Source organism: Peromyscus californicus, unplaced genomic scaffold, assembly GCF_007827085.1.
Source record: "Peromyscus californicus insignis strain IS unplaced genomic scaffold, ASM782708v3 Scaffold_9__1_contigs__length_137607984, whole genome shotgun sequence".
Taxonomy (NCBI): Eukaryota; Metazoa; Chordata; class Mammalia; order Rodentia; family Cricetidae; genus Peromyscus; species Peromyscus californicus.
In genome coordinates, this window is record NW_026294617.1 from 98550042 (window position 1) to 98573059 (window position 23018).

Consider the following 23018-nt stretch of genomic DNA (forward strand, 5'->3'; position numbering starts at 1 on the left):
GGTTTCTTCTGATGTCTGAAAGGCTGAGGTTCTGAGGACCTAGCCTGTGGAAGGAGTGCTCCAGGACTGATGAAAACCCGTTTCCATCCTGGAGTCAAGGTCAAGGTCAAGGTCAACCAGGTCATCCTGCTTTTGTTGTTAAATGGCCAAGAATCTCTTTTAGGAGAACATACCTCAGTCCTCCGTGGGGAAGAGGCAGACTTCAGGAGCTAGTGTGTGTGGAATGGGGAGCAGAGCACAGCTCGCTCAGTCCTCTCCTGGCTCTCTTGTGGTGGTGGTGGTGGGGTCTTGCTGTCCCAGAACCATCCCTCTTTCAACTGCAGCTCCCCATTCTGTGAGTAAGGCCTGCAAGAGGGTGGCTCGGTCCTTCTGATTTAGGGTGAACCGTTAACAAGCTGTTTCTGGGATCCATTTACCAGCCAGCTGATTTGGTATTCGAGGTGATATTTTCAGACTTGACTCTTGTGTCTCTCAACTGTTTTGAACTTTGATAAGGAAGAAGAAAGGCCTGTTGTGTCTTCTGAACCTCAAGAGGCAACACTCACTTTCCTTCTGTCTTAACATCTTAGCGTCAAAGTGTTACCATCTGTCTAGAAGAGGATAATAACAGTGCACCTCTCAAGGGCTCGTGGGTGAGGCCGACTGTAGTTAATGCAGGTGAAACAAGAGTACCCAGCACAGCATCTGTAAGTACCAAACACACAGCAGGCATGCTTGTCTCTGGCAGCAGCACACTGGGGTGGGGGCTGGGAGTCAAAGCCGTTTGTGCTGAATACAGTCACTTCCCCGCAGAGGTGCCTGCTTACCCCAATACCCCTGTATCACTCCCCTTCCTTCCTGATAGTGACGCAATCCCTCATTTAATAAACTTCAATTGTTTTCCCCTTAAAATAGAATCTCAAATCAGGAAGGACCTCAGAGTCTCGTCTAAGGCGGCAGCTGCTCCCTGAGGGTGTACCAGGGCCCACTTAGAGAAGAGCGCACTAGGGCCTCGCCCTCTTAAGCCCTGACACTTGCAGCATGCTCACAGCAGGTGTAAGCCGGGCCTGGGCAGGCACACAAAGCCCTTCTTACCCCGCAGCAGCTCCTGAGCCACACACCAGGAAGCACAGGGATTCAGCTGGTTTTCTTCCAGACAGACTGGGGCCTCTGACAAAGAGGAGCCTTAATTCCTTTCTATCTAAAGCAGGGGTAATAGCATTTGCTGGGAGACAGCTGCAACAGGATTATCACTATTCATATCCGAGCGAGCCTTCATGCAAACCGTCGATGTGGTCACACATGTGCACTTCCGTCTAAGATGTGCGAGCAGGAGGCATCTCTGGAGCTCCTGCAGCAGCTGGCTGCCCGGGGATAGCTCTGAGCCAGCTAGCAGGGATGCGGGAGGCAGGCCACCTCTGCTATAGACAGAGAGGCATGACCTGGGTGCTCTATGACCAGGGTTGCTATTAGGGCCACCTTGGTGACTAAAAAATCTTTCCCTTAGGCCTCTTTCCATCATTCTCAGAATCTTGCTAAAGGAATTTCCCACAGCTCATTGCATCCCTCCCCTGAGATGCCCATGCTGCTCTGAGGAAGGAAAAGAAGTTTCAGTGGTGATCTGCCACCCCTGGCTTGTGATAAACCCAAACCTCACATGGAAAAGTCACTGAGTACTGATGCTATTCATGGATGGAAAGAAAGGCCATCACTGGGGCAGAGCTAACTGCAAGGACCTGGGGACGGAAGGCTTTTAGATTTTACAAGTCAGGTTGACTACAAAACCTTGGAAGACAGATTGACTTTATGTTCACTAATAAAAATGACTAGCAGGCAGGTGGTTGTTGGAGGTGGATAGGAGATGAGCCTATCTCCAGGAAGAAGCAAGTTCTTTTCTGCGCTCAAATGAATGAGACTGTCTGAACCCTCCTGGCATTTGCATGGAAACCCGGGCAGCTCTCTGTCTTTCTGAGCAACAAGCATACTTACTTGTCAGGGACGTGATGGAGCCGGCTGGCATCTACAAGCCTCCGCTCTGAGCTAGCTGGTCCAACAGGGGCCAGAAGGCTCTCTACGGATGTGGGAGTTGTTTAACCCAACTCTTTCAACCTGAAAAGCTCCTGGGGCTGAGTGGCCAGCTTGAGTTACACAAAGAAGGAAGGCGCAGAGGCAATCAGCCATGACACCCAACTGAGGAGCTGACATTTCCCGGGAGATTCTCCCAGGAGACTGGTGGTTTTCAAATGGTCTTGGTATCACCCCATAGCTCACGTTCTATACCTATTCCCACTTCTGCTGGAAGGAAAAAAAAAATGGAAAAGGAAGCCAATGCTTAAAATGACAACAAAGAAAAATAAAAAAGTAAGTTAGAACCAAGTACTCGACAATGTGTGTTCGTTAAATGAACAACCGTGACTGAACAATACTGGCTGTATTTTTCCCAATTTGCACCATCCCAACTCTCTGCCAACCTAGGGTCTAGTGGTAGTTTGAATGTAATTGGCACCCATAATCCCAAAGGGAGTGGCACTATCAGGAGGTGTGACTTTGTTGGAGTGGGTGTGGCCTTGTCAGAGGAAGTATGTCACTGTGGGGGTGGGCTCTGAGGTTTCCTAAGGCTCAGGATATCTCCCAGTCTGACAGTTGACTTCCTGTTGCCTGCAAGATGTGGCACTCTCAGCTCCAGCCACGCTCCCTGTCATGATGACTAGGGACTGAGCCTCTGAAACTGTAAGCCAGCCTCAATTTAACGTTTTCTTTATAAGAGTTGCTGTGGTCACGGTGTCTCTTCACAGCAATAAAAACCTAAACTAAGACAGGTCCCAAACTCAGACAGTTACCAGGTACCATCCAGATAGTTAGCTGTCATAATAGACGCGAGAATATGAAGTCTAAGGAAACCGAGTAACACAATTATTGGGGTTCATAAAAAACACATTTTAAGAACCAGAGGTTCTACTTTCCTGATTGGTAAAAAGCCCTTCCTCGTGTGCAAGAATAAAAACCTATAGGATTTTGTGATTTCCCTCTAAGATTTGGAAAAGAAAAATTCTGCCTTGTCTTCAGAGCAATGCAGAAGCGTCTGTTAGCGTGCTGTAGGCCCGCCAGTGAATTTTGTACTCCGAAGGGCACTGATCTAAAGCCACCATCAGAGCTGGGGCAGATGCCCTGCACATAGGTGGGAAGGCGTTATCATGAGGAACTGGGTGAGGACAGTGAGAAACACAGAAGGTAGGCTTTCTGGTTGGTTAGTATCAGGGTCCCTTGGGAAGATTCCAGTTGGGTCCCTCAAAGGTGTTGGTAGGGAGCAGGGAGGCTCCAGACTTCCTTGCCAGCCAGACTGACACAAACCAGCCTCCAGGACCAGAAGCCTGGACCACTGACTTGCCTAAGGGGAGCAGGGGAGTCAGACCACCCAGCCAAGGCTTCTCTGGCCTGAAACCACAGGATTCATAGTCGTGGCTTCTGGCGGCCCTACGTACTTCTCGTCCTTTCCAAGTCTGCCATTAGCCAGTCTTCCCTGTCAAGTAAGCTAGCCTGTCTGGATCTGAAAACTGCTGGGGACAGGCCTAGTGGTAGTTCTGAGTTTGGGGCTGGTATGGCTTGGTTGTGGGGGGCAAATGGACTGAGATGGGCTCCTGGTTCTGACACTGACCATGAGCCTTCTCCAAGCTTCCGTCTCCTGGCCTGGAAGCTAGAGATACTACTTCACCCTGCAGGGTTGATTGGCAGCTGGTGCCAACAATCTACAGCCCGCATTGTCGCTGTTCTATCAGCTGGGGATATCCATGGGCACTCACTTATCAAGGTTGTCCTTTTCGGAGTGTCGGCATTTTCTGAATTTCTTACTGTTGTGTACATGTCGCATGCGTGTGTTTCTTACTTCTGCACACACATCTCAAATCCCCTTGGTTCCCTTTGCCTCTGAAGCCCAGGCTCCCATGGTTGCACACGGCATAACCAAATGACTTTCGTGTTCATGAATGTGTGAGGTGACACAATTGTTTTTCAGCTGTACACACATTCGGTATTTATGAAGCAGAGAGAAGGAAATGAGAAATGATGAGGTTTGGTGTTTTATTACCCCACTCTGCAAATGAAGTACCATGCAGCCTTAGGCTGGGTGTCCACTGCAAAAGGCAGAAACCTCTCCCTGCCTCTGTCCTGGGTCTTAGTGAAGATGGATGAGGCTTTTAGGAAGCAGTGATGAACCACAGCCGCCTCCGAGCTGCAGGGAGGTAATCTGGGTTCTGAGCTGGACAAGCACATTTGATCGTCTTCCAGCTTCCCTAGCCTCCTTACCATCAAACAGAGTAAAGAGAACAGGCCTTGGCCTTTTTGTATCTGATTTCCAGGCATAGAGATGCCCAAAATTTCCCCACCCCCGCAGTAACCTAGTCCAAAGGGAGGCTGTTTGCCAGTCTAATCTAAATTCAGTTCTTTACTTTGAACTCATTTTCCTTTGTTTCTTGACAGATGAGATGGACAGCTGTGCTGACTACCATTTTACCATCATTATCCTCCCCCCTTCCCTGCCTCCTCCTTCCTCTCTCCTCACTCTTGTATAACTCAGACTAGCCTTGAACTTTCTATGCAGCTGAGGCTAGCCTTGAACTCCTGCATCCATCTCCCCAGCGCTGGGATTACAGGTGCACACCACACCTGGTGTATGCGTTGCTGGGGATGGGACATGCACCCTAGGTTAAGCCCCCACCAGCTCAGCCTCCTCTGTGCCCTATTCTTCTTTTTGATAGTTCATGATTTCTGTGTCATATTTAAGAACTCCTCTGCTCAAACTCATGGTTACCAAGAGCTTCTCTCCTGGAAGTTTTACAGTTTGGATTTATATTGGGTCTCTGCCCCATTTTGAATCATCACCGTCAACATCATCATCATCATCATCATCATTATTTTGATTTTTTGAGACAGGGTTTCTCTGAATTATTATTTTTTTAATTTATGGTGGAGTTGTCTTTTCGAGTAGAGCTTCCTTTTTCTTTGTTTCTTTGACACCATTTATAAGAAAGCCGAGCCTTTCTCCGTTAACCACAGCAGTATCTGTGTTGCTCATTCAGCGTGTCAGCATTCTGTTTTTCTCCCTCTGTAACTCTGTCTCCCCCAACCCCATGATGGTGGATCTCTACTGGCTGTCTTCCTTCTCAGGCATTCACTTCACTTCCAGGATGTCATTTGGACCAGACCCTTCCAGACCCTTCTCTGCTTGTCAACGTTCTCCTCAGTCTTTCCTTTCCATTCCTCCCCTTCAGCTCTTCTTTCCCAGCCTCGTCTGTCAGCAGCTCTCATGCCAGATGGCATTGCCCAATGCTGTAGGAGTCACCCTAGTGCAGTGAGGCCATGACAGCCAGTGGAGGCCATGGCTTGCAGCACAGCCCCCAAGGTCAGAATCTCAGAGAGCCACCCCTGCTTGTCCCACTGACTCACTCTCAGAGCTGGAGCAAGGCCAGCTTCCTCTTATTGCCCAGGACTGTCATTCCCCCTGCATATCTGTTATCAGGACTCACCACCGGTATTAAGGTAATTACAGTGTGGTTGATATGAACACTGCACCCGACCTCGGCACGACTCTCAATTCCCAAGAGAAAAGGTCTTAGTTAATATTAGCAGGTGAGATTTTAGAAGGCAGAGGCTATGTCCCTGAGGGTAACAGAGTAGAAAAAAACAAATGCAGTGGTTTCCAAATGTGCTGACTGGCAGAGTCCTGACATCCCACCCCCCAGTGGTAGACTCCAAACCCAAGTCACAGATAGTGGAGCTATCTGCACGGAAGACAGGGTGGGTGGCATGAATGGACCTCATCCTGCCTCTTCCTCACTGATATTTCCCCCTCCTGATATGGTGGTGTTTGATATATGATAGGTTCCCATGGGGGTAGTTTGATACCAAGAGTAAAATAGGGAAGGACGCAGAAAGAACCTGCATCCTGTGAAACAGAGACGCACTGGCTCCAGCTTGGAGCCTTGGAGGACCATCTAGCTAATGTGTTAGTGTTAGTGGCCTCATGGCCTTTGCCTGTCCGGTCTAACTATATCTCACCGTGTATCAATGTACCAATACATCTCATAATCTTCATACCAGCAGCTGGTATGAAGACTCATACACACAGCTCTGAGAAGAGAAGCATGGCATTTTAGTCTAGGAGTGTATCCACAAGGCGTGGCTTGGCTTGACATATGCCCCACCTTTCTGAAAAATGCCACATTGCCTTCTTGTGTTTTATATATGGTGGCTTGTGGTATTTAGATCGAAATATGTTCTAAAATGTACACCCAGATTCAGACTTAAAAATAGAGCAGGGCTTAAGAAAAAAAAAAAAAAGAAGGTTACACTTTCCCTGAATAATGAAAGGTGTTTTAAATACCACTTACGAGACATCAAACATGGACAGCCTAATTAGCCCCTTCACTTCTCTAGAGCATCTGCTAGAAAGGTGGGCCATAGCAAGAATGACTTTTCTAAGTGAGATCTCTGCACACACTTCAATTATAAAACAGCCCGCTGCCTTACAAAAACACTGCTTTGTATAAATGTGACTAAGGGCTATTAAACTTTCCTAAATGAGCTACAGAAAAAAGAGAACACTGATTTAAGCCTCTGTCAATTTGAAAGATTTTTTTAAAGGGAAGATTTGTAGCTTGAAAAGAAAGGGCTGAGGAAATGTAGAAAAAAAAATGGGAGAAAATTCTCCTACTGCAGAACTATGCCAGTTCTGGAAGCCTGTTACGGCATTGACATTTGCTCTCATTGACAGCTAGTCATCATACTCAAACGTGAAAAGACGCGTGCCACTTTTTATTTTAGGAAAAAAAAGAAAGAAACTCATTTCTGCAGAATTTGAAGAGCCGTTGTAACAGCCTACAGTTTCAAGGTAAGGAGTCCACAAACCACAGCCCTGCTGAGGGGATGTGATCAGTCTGACGGACTCCTGCCCCGCCTTCCTCAGGCTGGAGCTACGATGACGTCCATAACATTAAAATGAGTGGAAAGGCAAAAAGAAAATTATTTCTTGGCATGTGAAATCACAGGAAATTCAAATTTCAGAGTCCACCGGTAAAGTTTTATTGAAACACAGACATGTGTGTTTCTTTGCATTTTGTCTGTGGCTGCTTTCCTGGATTTGATGGCGGAGTTCAGTGGACTTGACACATTACATGGTTAGAAAACTGAAGGAATCACACAACCTGCCCTGAAGAATTTGCTGATCTACGTGACAGAAGCCACCCTCAGACTCCTGGGGTGCAGGAAAGGCACATACCTGATTGAGATGGTACAGGTATCTGGTAAGACACCAGAGCCCACAGCAGTTGCATCTGAACGCACCTCTTGACCATGTACCGCGCTGCTGGGATCAGGGAGGTTCAGGCCACGAAGACCGAGTGGGAGATACAGAGAGAAGGTAAGCAGCTTGTTTCTGATGGGGGAATAGTTTCCACTGGCAGATCTATGTACTGGGGGAAACCCTGGAGCGGTTCTCACTCATATGCCAGCAACTCAACTAATTGCTATCACTGCGGATGAATTAGCTTTCACTCATGGCCTTCAACGTCATGGTTCAGTTAACCTCAGCAGAAAGAGAAATGGGGTAACCGGTATTCAACATCTAAGGAAACGCTGACCTTTTAGTGTAAGTGTGTCAAATGGTGTGCACAATTTGTGTGTGTGTTGTTGTTTTAAAGACAGGGTCTTCTGTAGTCCAAGCTGGCCTTAAACTTACGATGTAGCTGAGGCTAGTCTCGACCTCTTCCTGATTCTCCTGATTCTGCTTCCCAAATGTGTGTATTACAGGTATGGGTCACACTGCCTTGGCTGGATTATTTTATTTTTATTTTTGAGACAAGGTGTTGCTGCATAGCCCAGACGACCCCCAAGCTCCCATTTCCCCTGCTTTAACCTCTCAGAGTACTGAGACAATAGGCATATGCCACCATGCCTTGCACACTTTGACTTTTGAATTTGAAGTTTGTGAGGTTTTTGTCACTGACTAGAAATCCAAACCATATAGTATAGAGACTAGTCACATGCCCACATAACTAATCAACTTTAACGTGGAGGGTAATAGATCCTATCATGAGGTTTTCAGACTAAATTTCAAAGATTCAATGGATCTTCTGAAATCTAACTTGAGTGTATAACTTGAGAATGAACTGGCTGGGGAAGGGTGGGTGACCAAGTTCTACCTACCACCTACTGTGAAAACATCCCAGGCTGGAGAGCCCAGTGCTGGAAGTAAAAATGCACACACCAGGCCTGACAACCTGCGCTGGGTTCCTGGGACCCACAGCTCCTTCCCCCAAATCATAAATAAGTAAAGAGAAAGAAAATGTTTAAGAATTCAAAAATGAAAACTGAATGAACTAACAGGGCAAGCGGTAGCTGCCGTATCCCACCTACCACCCAGAGATAACAAAACAAAAACTCCAAACCAGCTAACAAATCTCAACTAGCCTATTTCATGGGCCCCTGAGCAACTCAGCCTTATAGAGACATTTTCTCATCCCAATGTTAATTCAACTGAATAAAACTTGAGCTGGACAGGTTTTAGCTTGGTGGCAACTGGGAATGAGACTGTTTAATGGAGGAGAGATCACACACGGCTATGAGAGGTGTTGACATGGTAGATACAGGACCGAGCTGTAAGGCTGTGTGGCAGGAGACCTATGAGAGGTCATATTTTACCTTGGTGGCATCACTAAATGGGAGTTTGGTTACCTTGCACGTTGTGGAATCTGAGGAGTGATGGGGTCAGAGAGACCTCTGTCTTTCACCAATTTCTCTTTGGGTTTATGGAAGCTCTTTTCCCAAAGGGCTTAAAATGCCTTGCTCAATAGGGGACAGCAAGCTTTCAGCTGCTCATTGATTTATGATTATCAATAACTAATTCACATGTTAAATAAATGAATATATGCATTATTAAATATATGTATAAGTGGCCAATATATTATTACCTATACATGTCTGTAAAATACAGATTAATAAAACATATATTCAGATGTGTGCTGCACAGGTACAAAATACTCACCTGACCTAAGTATATTTAAAATAAAGAGTGATTCTGTACTTCAGGAAACCCTGCACTGGGGTTGAAGTGATGGCTCAGTGGTTAAAAATACTGGCTGCTCTTGCAGAGGACCCTGGTTCGATTCCCAGCACCCACATGGCCCCTCACAACTGCCTGTAACTTCAGTTCCAGAGAATCTGATGCCCTCTTCTGGTACATACTCATGCAGGCTCGCACACATACAAAAAAACAAACAAATAAATGTTAGGAAGGAAGGAAGGAAGAAAGGGAGGGAGGGAGGGAAGAATGAAGGAAGGAAGGAAGGAAGGAAGGAAGGAAGGAAGGAAGGAAGGAAGGAAGGAAGGGAGAAACCCTTCTCTAGGATTATACTGCAGATTTGCCCTGGGCCAGGTACAACCACCTGTTTTAAGTGTCCAAAATGCAGCCAGGCAAGGAGCCACAGGAAAACATTTCATAGTCAACTGCTCAACGTGGCAAGATAAGAAAGCCAGATAATCCCAGGTGCAGTTCAACTCTGTTGTTCCTAATTGGTTTGCCAAGCTGAAACCTTGATTGTGGATTTTAAAATACTGACAATTTAGAGTTCTGTTTTTAAAAGCAAACACAATTAATTGTGAACAACGTGAACCAGGGTACGAAACTTCCCCATTTACTAAGGCCGTGTAACCAGACCCCAAGGGCTGGAATCAGGTAGGTTTGTGAAACTCAGAGCAAGTCACAAACCCCCAAGGTGGAAACGGAGGCGGAGAAGGATCAGCATTGTATGAGAACAGGAAAGTTGGGGAAAGTCCAAGCCTCCCTTGTGTGGCAGCTTAGAGACACCATGAGAACAGCTGTTTTCCTGGTGTTCTGGTTTCCACTGGCTTTCATAACTAAATGCGCATGGAAATAAAACCCGAGGAGGAGAAGCCTCTCAGCACAAAAGCCCTACAGTTTTCTGTCCTTAGAGCTGAGATGTGGGTCAGCTTATCCATTTCTCACTCTCAAGCGCGTGTGAGCATGTACACATGCACGTGCGCGTGTGCCTGTGCACACACATAGACAGGCAGACCACACACACACACACACACACACACACACACACACACACACACACACACAGGCGTTCTGACTTTTCCTCCTGGCCCACACCAATCACTTCCCATGGCACCCTCTAGAAACACAGCGGGCAGGCAGTATGCTGGCATCCAAACAAAACAACTATTATTCCTACTTTATAATGTATCTTACAAACAATCCCGAGACAGAGACGCAAACACTAACTGAAACTCCACCATCAGACTCCAACCCTTGGCTCTGCATTTTAATTAGAAGGACTCCAGCTAACACAGAACCACTCCTCCCTCAGCCGACACAGAGCAGAGCTTGGGAGCGGGGTCTGCAGAGTCCTTGCATGGGGGCCAGTCCTCAACCTGTCAGCTTTAGGGGGTTGTCTTACCGGCTCTTTCAGAGTATGATACATGTGCATGAGAATGACTCTTGGGATTCTTGTCACAGTGATTAAAAATGACCCTTTCACTGCAGTTCCTTGATGGTAGTAGAAAAGTATGGAGAGAGACGAAAGGATTGGATGGGCAGGAGGGTCATTTTGATTCCTGGGAAGAGGGAAGAAGAACATTTAAAACTCACTATTTAAAAAGCAACAAGAAACTTCTCTCTGGTTGAGATCCTCATTGGCACTGGTGACGCAGTAGGCACTGGGCAAGATTTTTATCCTCCTTGGTAGCCAAGGTTACCTTACATCCTGGGCTAATTTACATTTTTTTGGTGGCATTCATGTGTAAACAAATGCAAAACAGAAAAAATATCTATGAGCCAAAATATGCACGTTTCTTTCTTATCGTTCTTGGTCCTTTGACCCACCCTTCCAGGTGCAGTAGACTGAGTCCTTCACCGTGTGCATGGCAGAGGGACATGTGTAATTAATCTGGTGATTAGAGCAATCACTGAGTCACATGATCAGGACCAGGGCCAGCAAGGGTAATGGGGAGCTTAGGTTTGAAAGGAAGACACAGCGGCATTGGGCTGTTTGGCTTCTGGACAGTTTTGGGCTCCCCGAAACCAGCTGATTTCTTCTGTGTTCCCTAAAGGTCACCTCAGTGTGAATCATTTACTGGACTTGTAATGACACAGGTCCCAGGAATGTATGCCAGTCAGCTTCACAGAGAGACAGAAAGGACAGAATGGGAATGGTCCTCCCTCTCCCCCAAACCTGAAAGCTAGAAGAGAGGAGAGCTGATGTCACCCTGTTGGTGACCTTCCGAATGTGACCCTGAGTTCTCAGGGATGCCGTTCTAGAAAAGGAGGCCGACTTTCCCAGAAGCAACTTCACGGGCTCCAAGGGAAGCTTGCTTTCTTTAGAAAACATTCCTCTACCACTGGCTCGGCCTGCTAAGTCACTATGAATTCAGGTTTGGACAATGGCCTGGGATCCGAGGGAGGAGGAGGCCCATGGCCAGCAAGGTCTCAAGAGCTGGCAACCGCTGCGTTTTGCTCTTCCTTAAATCATCCAGGAGGAGAAAGGGAGCTTGGCAGGGAGACTGAGGCAGAGCTGCAGCCTGGCTGCCTACCCCAAGGTGCTTATGTTTCACCGTGGCTCACTCGCTAGAGTACTTGCCTAGCATGCCCAAAGCCTTGGGTTCAATCCCCAGCCATGTATGAGCCCCGAGTGGTGGTGCTGTCTATAATTCCAGGACTCAAAAGGAGGTAGAGGCAGGAGGGTCAAAACTTCAATGTCCTTCTGCCCTAGACAGTGAATCTGAAGCCAGCCTAGGCTACAGGAGATCCAGGGGGTGGGGCCGTGGTGTTGGAGGACAGACCAGGGCTTTCACTGATGGAAATCCATTTTGTCATTTTGATCTGATACTGAAGAGTAGAGCAGGCCAGGAAATTCTGACACATTTTCCCCATCTCCTCGTTTTTAATTTTTTTTTCTAAAGGAAGGATGTTTACTTTTCCACTGAAATTTATAAGCCTTAGAACTTACTCTACCACTTAAGAGAAAGATGCAGAGGGGACACCTGCTTCCCATCTGCTTGGGAGAGAGATGACTCACAGACCACTGTGAATGGGGCCTCCAGGTTTGGCCCTCCAGGTACTGAAGTCTGGTTTAGGCATCAGATTTCTGGGCAGGTCTTACTGCAGCAGGACAAACCATTTGGGACAGAGGCGTGCCTGCCCAGCCTTCCCTCCCAAGTCACAATGCTGGCCTCTGCAGGCCTTGGCTGGAGGAAGATACGGAGGCCCCAGAAGCTAGGTTATCACATGACAGGCGAGGGGACTTTCAAAGGCCCTTTTAACCCAAGCCAAGAGTCACTCAATACCTGCTTTCAGACTAGAAACAGTCCTGCAAAAGATGAGGCTGAGTAGAGTCACTGAAGTCCCCGCCCATTCCCACAGTCACCAGGGACATCAGCCTGCCATTCCTGCCCACTGCACAAGTGGCCGGGGCCGTCGGCTTGGCCTCCCTCACAGTCAGCACAACCTGCCTTTAGGAAGAGGATCTGATTATTTTCCCAGGAAGCGGAAAATAATACTAATCTCTGCACCTAACCACAGTTTTGAGAACTGACATTGTGGTGCTAGGCGTGCTGGGTAACCAAGTGATAACTTGAATGGGAGTCTGGGGAAGATGGAGAATACCTTTAAGTCAAGGTACGTATAATGCTTAACAGCCACACCAGCAACCTCAGGGCCCTAAGAACAATAGTTCAGTTCAGCCTGACACTCTCTAGAAACTCCTCCAACGTTATGCAAAGCCGTTTTTGTGCTGTAGTCCCTGAATAAAGTCTGGGCTGCATGGGGTGCCTGGCTCCCAACAAAGCCGTCTGTGACTGGAACAGTGTGGCCACTGCAAAGACCTCGACCCTTCCTTGTGTTTGTCTAGCAAAACCTGCAGGATAGAATGAGAAGACCGTGAGGTGGCGGTAAAGGTCATCCTTCCGATTCCACGAACTATACAAACTGTCTTTATTAGGTGTGTGTGTGTGTGTGTGTGTGTGTGTGTGTGTGTGTGTGTGTGTGTGTGTGTCTGTGTTCCTACATGTGGAATCCAGAGGTCAACCTGTGGTGGCAGGGTAGGACATTGTTTCTTTTTTTTTCTTTTTTTTTTTTTTTGGTTTTTCGAGACAGGGTTTCTCTGTGTAGCTTTGCGCCTTTCCTGGAACTCGCTTTGGAGACCAGGCTGGCCTCGAACTCACAGAGATCCGCCTGGCTCTGCCTCCCGAGTGCTGGGATTAAAGGCGTGCGCCACCACCGCCCGGCTTTTTTTTTTTTTTTTTTTTTTTTTCTTTTTTTCAAGACAGGGTTTCTCTGTGTAGCTTTGCGCCTTTCCTGGAACTCACTTGGTAGACCAGGCTGGCCTTGAACTCACAGAGATCCACCTGCCTCTGCCTCCCGAGTGCTGGGATTAAAGGCGTGCGCCACCACCGCCCGGCGGACATTGTTTCTTAGGTGCCATCCAAACCTTGTTTTCTGACTCAGGGTCTGTCAGTGGCATGGCTGGCCGACCTGCAATCCAAGGATCTGCCTATCTGTACCTTCTTAGCACTGGGTCACAAGTCTACACCACAGGACTAGAGACAAGGTCAGTGGGTAAAGGTGCCTACAGCCAAGGCTGATGACCTGAGTTCCACCCTTGGGACCCACAGTGAAGGAACAAACTCCAGCAAATTATCAACTGACCTTCACACTCAGGTGTGTACATGCACATCCCCCAAATAAACGTAAACAACATTAAAATTAAAAAAAACAAATGTGGGCTGTCTTTTTTTTTTTTTTGTTACCTGAGACAGGGTTTCTCTGTGTAGCTTTGCGACTTTCCTGGATCTCACTCTATAGCCCAGGCTAGCTCAGAATTCACAGAGATCTGCCTACCTCTGCCTCCCGAGTGCTGGGATTAAAGGTGTGTGCCACCACCGCCCGACATGTCTGCCTTTTTATGTGGGTTCTGGGGCTTGAACTCAGGTCCTCATGAATGCCCAGCTAGCACTTTATCTGCTGAGTCGTCTCCCTTGCTCCCCACTATCCCCGCCCACTGCCTTCTTTGAGACAGGGTCTGGTGCCCAGGTTAGCCTCAAACTATGCAGCCTCCTCCTTGACTAAGGGTGTAAACTCCCGATCTTCCCCAGGGCTGAGAGCCCAGGCATGTGCTCTTGGCTTCCCAAAGAGAGTCTCTATCGATGCCCTCTCCAGCGAATGCTTGTTTGTATTTTAAAGATGTATTTATGTTTATTTATGTGTATGAGTATTTGCCTGCATATATGCCTATCAAGTGTATGCCCAGAAAGTGTGTAGGGTCTCCTGGAACTGGAGTTACTGTGAACTGCCATGAGGGTGCTGGGAACCGAACCTGGGTCCTCTGCAAGAGCAACCAGTGCTCTTAACTGCTGAGCCGTTTCTACATTCCACAAAATGATCTTTAAAGGTAAGTTTTAGAGTTGCCCACAGGTTGGTACATAGTGGCCTCTTTATAAACTCTTCAGTCCGCTTGAAGCTTAAAACATGACCGCGGTCAGTGCGAGTGATTATGTCTGTCAAAACACAGCCTGGAAGAACTGTGAGCTGTTGGTGAGGACAGCCCTCGTGGTTTCACAGCGAAGCAGACGGTCCACTCTTCCTGTTTGTTTTGAGACAGGGTTTCTCCATATAGTCCACGTTGGTCTAGAATTTGTTCTGTAAACCAGGCTGGCCTCAGATGTGATGATCCTCCTGCCTCTGCCTTCTGAGTGTGCCACCATGCCTGGCTAAGAAGACTAATAATTAAGTAACTGTAGTGCTAAAAAAAAAAAAATGTCACGCATTTTATTTTAGATTTCTATTTTTAGTTTATGCGTATGTCTACGCATTGTCTGCCACATGTATGTAGATGCCTACTGGAGAATAAAAGAGGGGCTGGCTCCCCGGAGCCGGGGTTGCAGGCTGTTGTGAGCTGCTGGATGTGAGTTTGGGGGGTCGAACCTGGGTCCTCTGCAAGAGCAGCAAATATTTGTGACCACTGAGCCATGTCTTCAACTCATTTATGTACTTTATTTTAAATTAGTTTTTTTTTTTTTAAGATTTATTTATTTATTTTGTATACAGTAATCTGCCTGCATGTATTCCTGCAGGCCAGAAGAGGGCACCAGATCTCATTGCCGATGGTTGTGAGCCACCATGTGGTTGCTGGGAATTGAACTCAGGACCTCTGGAAGAACAGTCAGTGCTCTTAACCTCTGAACCATCTCTCCAGCCCTAAATTAGTTTTTAATAAAAGTAATAATTAAAAAACTAAATAGTGCTGGCAGGCTTAAAGAAAACAGCCGTTTGCTTCACCTGTCCTTAATTCTCCCTCCCTAGGGATGCTAGTTTGGCTGTTTCTTCTGGAACATTCCTCCCTGATTTAAAACTGTAGGTTCTTAAGACTCGCTTTTTTTTTTTTTTCTATGGCATCCTATCCACTTTCTTCTCTGGTGTTGAGGATTGAACTTGGGACCTTAGGCATTCCAGGCAAGTGCTCTTCCATTGAGCCATCCATTCAGGCCCTTTTAATTTCTCAGTTTTGTATACTGCCTACTGATGTCCCGTGCAGCAGGTTCAGCTTTTTTTTCTTGTTCAGCCTAACCTCCCCACTCCATGCCCTCATCTTCCCACTCCTCCTCAATTGCACTGTTTTTTTGTTTTGTTTTTTTTTTTTAGTTAATGCTTAGCGTTCATATCATTAGTACATAAATAAAACAAATATACTGTGAAGAATATTCCCATCTGATCCAAGTAGCACCATCCAGCTATATTTCCTCTTCTGTACAACTTTAGGGTTTTCCTGGAGTTCATACTTGTATGACATTTTTTTATTTGCTCTGTGTCCCTTGGGCTCCACTCAACACTGAGCCCGAGTGTAAATCTCAACGTGTTTAAGCACATCCGTTCCCGTCTCGGCCCTGTCTTTGCCCAGAGACAGCCTCATGCAGTCACTGGTCTCCCACTCAGCCTTCCGCTCCACTTCTTGTTTTAACACTTGCAACACTGTTACCTTCCCAGGGACTCCCCCGGCTTCTTTCTACAGGCTGCTCATTTTCGGAAACCCCTTTTCCTCCCTGGCTTACTCATGACATTCAGTGGAAACATCCTTCCTGGAAAGGATGTGCCCGGGAAATCTTTGGGGATTTTGTGACCTTTAATTGATCGATGGTGGCAATGGGTATAGAACTCTAGGTCAGGGCCCTGGGAGCACACACGTTTGGACAGTTCTGCTCTGCTGTGTTTGGGTTCAGAGTTGCTGCTGAATGTCAAAGGTCAGATTTGATTCTGATGCTCAAGCCCCTGTCCGATCTTTTTTCTTTCTCTTTGAGAAGCTTCTGGAGATGTCTAACTTACGTCCTCAGCTCTGACCAAGTTTCTTTGAAAATTTCATTCTCTAATAGTTGCTGTTGTTTTCTTGAGACAGGGTTTCTCTGTGTTGCCCTGGCTGTCCTGGAACTAGCTCTGTAGACCAGGCTGGCCAGGAACTCAGATCCACCTGCCTCTGCCTCCCGAGTGCTGGGATTAAAGGCGTGTGCCACCACACCCGGTATATGCTACACTTCAGTGTGGTAGTGTATGCCTGAAAAATCTCAGACCTTCAGGGGAGGACGCAAGAAGGTCGGGAGATCAAGGTGACCCTCAGTAACACAGCGAGTTCGATGCTTGGGCTACACGAGACCCTGCTCCCCAAAATATTTTTTTTTGCTTGCTCTTTCTAAAACTGTATTAGTGAGATGGTGGGTTTCCTAAATAACCCTAACATTTTATCCCTCCTCCTATTTTCCCATTTGTCTTTTTGTTCAACTTTCTAGAAGAATTCTTCAGCTTCATAGTTTAAGCATTCAATAGACAATTCCTAGTTTTGAAAGAGCTGATTATTAAAAGGTCTGCCTTGTTCTCTCCATATTCATTTTTATGTGTGGAGTCTGAGTTAATGGGCTCACATTCTTTGTTCTCTGTGACAGTATTATGGTCACTGTCCCCGGGTTCCTTTGCAGCTTGCACTGTGTCTGTTTCCCCTAAATTTCTTTCGTTTGGTGTCTAATCCCTTTCACTTTCTTCGGATGCACCGTAAGCACTAATGAGCAGTTCACACACCCTTGGATGCTCTGTGTCAGAGAGACTGCTTATTGACGGGGGAGCGCCACTGCTGGGGTAGGAGTCTGGAAGTCAACTTCACCAGGGGCTCCTGTGGCACCTGACTTGAATTAGAAAGCTTCCCCCCTTTAGAGCACCAACCTGGCTGCCAAGATCCTGGGAACTGAGCTGTGGAATGTGGGGTGTGATGGTGATGGGGTCCTCACCAATCAGCACGTAGTCTTCTGCTTGCTCTCCCTGGTTCAGCACACAGCATTGCCCCAGCCTCAGCTGTGCTGGACACCTCATGAGCAGACCCTCTCTGGGTTATAGTCCTGGACAGTAAAGGCGTCCTCTCTCTATATGGAGGAAGGGTCTAGGGGTTGAAGACTTAGCATCTTTGGAAGCACATTTTATTTTGTATTTATTTGCTTTTAAATTTGTACTTATTATTGTTGTGCATCTATCCATATGCTGTGTTTATGTAAGCGTGAGGGCCCGGGAATGCACTGGTGCAAGTTGGAGGACAGCTTCCGGAAGTCAGGTGTCTCTTTCTAGCATGGGTTCTGGGGATCAAACTCAGGTTACCAAGCTTTCATGGCAGGCGCTGTCACCTGCCCGGCCATCTGGCTGGGCTGGAAGCACATTTTATACTTGACTTCCTGCCTCTGGCTTCTGCATGCAGCCAGCATCTTCTTTGCATGTCTGCACACAGCCTGCACGCACAAGCCGACCTAGCTTTTCCCCGCTGGGGCGGATCCTGTCTTCAGTTTTCATCACGTGACTGAATTTTATTTTTTTGGCGTTAGCGTCCAAAGTCACATGTTTCAAGGCTGATGGTTCTCATCTGTTGCCATTGCTTTCCTATTTCTCACAGTCTGTGTATTTACTCCTTTGTACTTCTTTCATGATGGAGTGTGGAGAGAAGGGAGGGCTGGGATCAATGCCCGTGAACCACTGGACCTCTGCATCCAAGCCCTTGCTGTAAATGCTTTAGTCTGGTTATGCTATGATAACATAAATCTGTCAGACAGATGTTACCTGCTGGCCAATTTGGCTGGACAGATATGTGTTTCCTGCTGGAGGCCAAGCAGCTCCCACCTCCAGCTGCTGGGAGGCTCTCAATGACAACCAAAGGCAGCAGCCCCTTTGTGATCCTCCAGAGTCCCTAATGATGTGGTTCCCAAAGGGTACCATCATATTAAAAACCCACAGTGCTCTTTATCATCCGGAGGCAACTGTTCAGTGGTATGAATCATGGCTGCTTGGCTTTCTCACCCCAGAAAGCTCATGTTTATCTACTCATTTGGTCTGAGAGGCTAGAGGAGGGTCAGCTCTACCAGGAGTAAACTTCCTGTTCCAAGTCCAACCCTGTCATTGTCCCGAGCCTGCTCTTCTGGCTACAATCCCTGGAGAGTTACACACACAAGAGATACAAAGAGCTCAGGTATATGTGAGTGGGGGTGGGGTGGGAGTAGAGGAGGAGGAGGAGGAGGAAGAGGAGGAGGAGGAGGAGGAGGAGGAGGAGTCCTCAATTATTTTCATGAGGTAATGGGCTATAGATACAGAAGTGAGTAATCAATTCACTAGTACTTAATGCAAAGGAAAAGAATTATGGTTTACAGTAAATATTCTTCTGATTTCACAGAGGTAAAATAGTTGATATAGCTACTGGAGTGTATTTAAAATAGATCAAAAATGTTTAAAGTCTGAAGTCAGTAAGAATGGAGACTATAACCCTTTCTTTTAGGTATTTGTTAGTTCTAGGCGATAAGATTACTTTGCTGTTTGATTTCTTTCTATATTTTCTAGTTCAAGCAAAAGAGCCTGGCAATGTGTGAGATTTAAGGCCGACTACTTCTGACCCATCCATGAGCTTTTAGGCCAAATTTTAGCTTAATCTTTTTGTTGGCTTGTTTTTCTAATTCTTGTTACTCTCCTTTAAAGAGTTGAGTGAAAACTCCCAGATGTCTTCAGAGATGCATATACAATCGGCAGCATGCAGACAGACCCCAGGCGTCAAAGACTGGACTCACCTGTTGAAATAGCAAGTGACCGTTGCTCCCGCTATAGTCATCCGCTGGCATGCAAGGATGAATTCGCTAGTCCACACGAGGCCAATTAAATGGTACCACCACATATACCGAATGCCCGAAAGAGGCTTATATTCCACTTGGCCACCTTCCGTCACCTGGGCAGTGCCTAAAATTTAAAATACAAACATGCTTTACACCAATAGTTCCCTGATCTTGAAAGATGCATCAACGGGCCGTGTTTCTTCATGCTTGGTCATTGGCACTATGCAAAATGTAGATGTCAAAGTAAAATTTAAATTCATACAGCAAACACTAATATTTGAGAATTTAAATAGAACGAAGAGCAGTATTGACAGTGACTGTAGGGAGTTTGTAAGACACTTGACATACACTTTCAAATTCATTCTACTTTGAAGGTGTGAAAATGGGTTCCAAAGAGTCTAACTTTAGGGGTGTCTCATGATTAATAGAAGGACACCTTACCCTGTATACTTTCTGTTACATCACCTCATATGATGTGGGCCAAATAGGTTACATTGACAAAAACACACAAAAATATTATGGCTGTATTATAGAACTCTTCACCAAAGAACTTAGACTCCATAAAAGAGACTCTGGAGATTCTTCATTTACTCAAAGGGATTCCATTTAGAGTTTGTTGTAAGAGCAAACTCTCTTAGCGCATGTAAGATGCCTGAGGTCCTTGATTTGGAGCTTAGTGTTTGGAAAGCTGGGACACATTATATTGTTTCTTGGAGTCTTAGTCTTGCCTGAGTACTAGCTTCCTCTAGGTAGTTTGAGCATGAAGTGATATAATCCAGATAGCTTCTGAGATAAAGCCTGGCCCACAGAAGTATCCCTCCATGGGTGATAACAATTATCATTATCTTTATTGATATCGTATTATTGTTATCTTGTATTTCAGGAGTATAATACTGTATTAAATTAAGTTCAGTAAGGGCATATTAATAATGTTCCACTGCTCCTTTCTTCTCCAACCTAAAGAATTCTTTGGATTAGCTCTGTAGATACTGGTAAACCAGCTCCCAGCTCCATGGCCATGCTTGATTTCTATATGTTCTCTCATAAGCTCTTTAAATAAACTACTAAAATAAAGAAAGCAGGCACTTTGGTCTTTGGTGAAACCTGCAGCCTGCCTGTGATTTAAACATGTCTTTATGCTTCTTGTTGCAGCTACACACAGACGTTCAGTTCATCCATCCCTTCACCTTTAGACATTCACAACAGAGTTCATGCACAAAGGGAAGAGATGAAGATAGTCACGTGTGAAGCAAAACCACAGAAGGAGGTTGATCTTCACTCTTTCCTCTCTAAGTTCTGCTGAACAAGATTCCCACTGTGAGAGGCGGTGGGGTAGCTTGCTTTACAGAGATACAGCCACACTGAGCTACTGAATGCTGAGCTCATTGTGGCTTGGAAAGAGATGTGTTTCAGGTGAGGCACATATTCAGAAATATGCCTATGTTTTTTTCCAAAGCTGGTATTTCAGAAAAGCGTTCCCAAATGCAAGGAAGTGGCCCCTCATGATGACAAAGTCCTTTAGATGAATCAGGCCGGCAGGCTTTGAGGACAGCACTCTGAACCATCTGAAGTACACAGGGCCTGAGAACAAGCAGCATGACCATGAGTCCCAGTAGCAAACTATGTTTTGGACGTGGAGAATATTTACATAAAGGGGGGGCTTGTGGCATCACTTTTCTCACACAGATAGAAGGCCGGTATGGATGCTGAGAAGACAATCTGCCCTCTTGGCTGCCCTGCATGGTCACTGCTACACATTTCCTAGCTTGTCACATTGGCGACAACAGCCAGCACATGGAGCATCTGAAGTGATAAATCGATCCACTCAAAGGGCCACTCAAAGACTTGATATCTTCCAAAGAAGCAAAGCCCATAGGCTCTTTCTGACAGATTTGTGTGGGTCGAAGTGCTGAATCTTCTCTACTCACCCCATGTGTGCGGGCAATTGGGTGTGCTCATGTGTGAGGGTGTGGGCATACATGCCATGCCATGCATGTGGCCGTCAGAGGACAGCCTTCAGGTTTTAGTCCTTGCCTTCCCGCCTTGTTTGAGACGGTCTCTTTGCTGCTGCATAAGCTATGTTAGCTGGCTGACGAACTCCTGGAGCTCCACCTGTCTCCCCTTTCCCTACAGCAGGCTGACGAACTCCTGGAGCTCCACCTGTCTCCCCTTTCCCTACAGCACACTGGGATTGTGGAGGCTTGCGCTACCAGGTCCCAGCTTTTAAGGAGGTTTTGGGGTTCCAAACACGGGTTGTCAGGCTTGAACACCAAGTGCTTTTACCCAGGGAGCCATCTGCATCACCCTGAGTGCCTTGTATTTCTTCCTCTGTCGCAGTTTTCCTGAGTTGTTTACAGATGTTCATTGAGAGAGGATTATTCAGCTTCTCAATGCACTGGTTGGCACTTTGGAGCAGATTCTTTCCCTGTAGAGCGGAGTGATTGTTTGATCGATTTGTGGGTGTTCAGGAGTACACTTTGCCTCTGCTCCCCATTTATGATGATTCAAAATACCTCCAGATGATGCCAAATGCCACCCGGGGGGAAATCACTGCAAGAGAACCACTGCTTTAAGCAAATAAATCTCTTAAAGGATCAGGCACTGTGGCTTGAAAGCCTGGGAACCTTCACAGTCAGTGTTCCAGAGCCTGAGGGTGGGGCAGGAATGCTTATGCATGCAGGACTGCCCTCTCCTGGATGGGCCTTGGTGGTGCGGGCAAGAGCCTGTTGGGGAGCTGACCAACCACAAGCAAATCTGTGTTTTCACTTATCTCTAAGGATTGCAATAGCTGCTTTCGCATTCTCTCGTAACTTGACTGCATCTCTTCCTGAATCTAAATGTGACACAAGCAGCCACCACCTGCAAATATAATAAACCGATAAGGTGCTAAGAATAAAGCGTGATGCATGGTTAACTACAAATGAGTTATGGGTAATATGATCCCAATGCTGAAATTAAACACTTATTGAACACCTACCGCACGCTGGCATTTTGATGGACATTAGCTATTAGCAGGAAAAATGGAATATGTGAAAGAAAACCAGAAGATGCCTCCTCTGAGACTCTGAGGACTTAACAGGTGGCCATGTTGGTTTGCTCATCTAGTCTTCCCGACAACTGCTTTATAATCTCTCCTCCAACCACAGAGCCAATAACTTCACTTCCTGTTGCTCTAAGAAAAATGAGGCAGTTGGAAGACCTCAGTCCTGCCTGTTCCCCATGCATATTTATCAATGTGTCCAGAATTTAACCTCGGCCCTTGAAAGGGTAAGCTGCCCTTGAGCCCGAGGCCAACTCTGCCATTAGATCCCACTCTTTCCCACACCCTTGAAAAGTCGTCTTCACAATTCTGCTCTTCTCCATCAAAATACTCCCTTTCCTAGGCCATTCTCAACTCCTCTCCATTAAAACAAATCGACTCTGGACTGCTTCCTTGGCTCTTTCACAGTCCAATCCCTCCCGATTGACCGTCTATACTAGATCTTTCTAATTCCTATCCTCCTCCTCCCTTCTGTTAAGAGGCTCCAATCATGGCCTCCTTCCCCCTCATCTACAACAATTACAATAGACTGACCTCTGAGGTGCTGTAAGAAACCAATGCTGAGATCTCCATTCTTAGCTTAGACACGGAACCGCTCACAGGCCCTGGAAACCCTTTTCCAGAATATCACTCTCGTCACCTACCCCCAGCCTTCACTCTCAGCCCCCCTTGCTGTCCCTCCTTTTCTCCAGAACCCATTTATTTATTTTCAAGAGCAAATCTAGGCAAGTGCTCTACCACTAAGCTAAGCCCCAGCCTTCTAGGATGTCTTAACACTGAAATGTCTCAAAGCACAATCCTTCATCTC

The 23018-nt window shown here is 46.6% G+C and overlaps 1 protein-coding gene and 1 long non-coding RNA gene across 3 annotated transcripts in view; one reads left to right on the top strand and one right to left on the bottom strand.

Annotated features, from left to right (window-relative positions):
• The window catches only part of Slc44a3 (solute carrier family 44 member 3), a 76815-nt gene that overhangs the window by 21248 nt on the left and 32549 nt on the right, over positions 1-23018 (bottom strand). Inside the window, exons 10-12 of one of the 2 annotated variants that reach the window (XM_052731734.1) lie at positions 19129-19294; positions 10455-10611; positions 7253-7336 (exon numbers count right to left, since the gene is read on the bottom strand). In XM_052731734.1, coding sequence (XP_052587694.1) covers positions 7253-7336; positions 10455-10611; positions 19129-19294 — 407 coding nt within the window. Of the gene's footprint in view, positions 1-7252; positions 7340-10454; positions 10612-19128; positions 19295-23018 lie in introns of both variants that reach the window. The other variant, XM_052731733.1, reaches the window with a different exon arrangement.
• LOC128106327 (uncharacterized) overlaps positions 7226-23018 on the top strand; it is a 90470-nt gene continuing 74677 nt past the window's right edge. The window contains exon 1 of the long non-coding RNA XR_008216658.1: positions 7226-7393. This is a non-coding gene — a long non-coding RNA (uncharacterized LOC128106327). The remainder of the gene's footprint in view (positions 7394-23018) is intronic.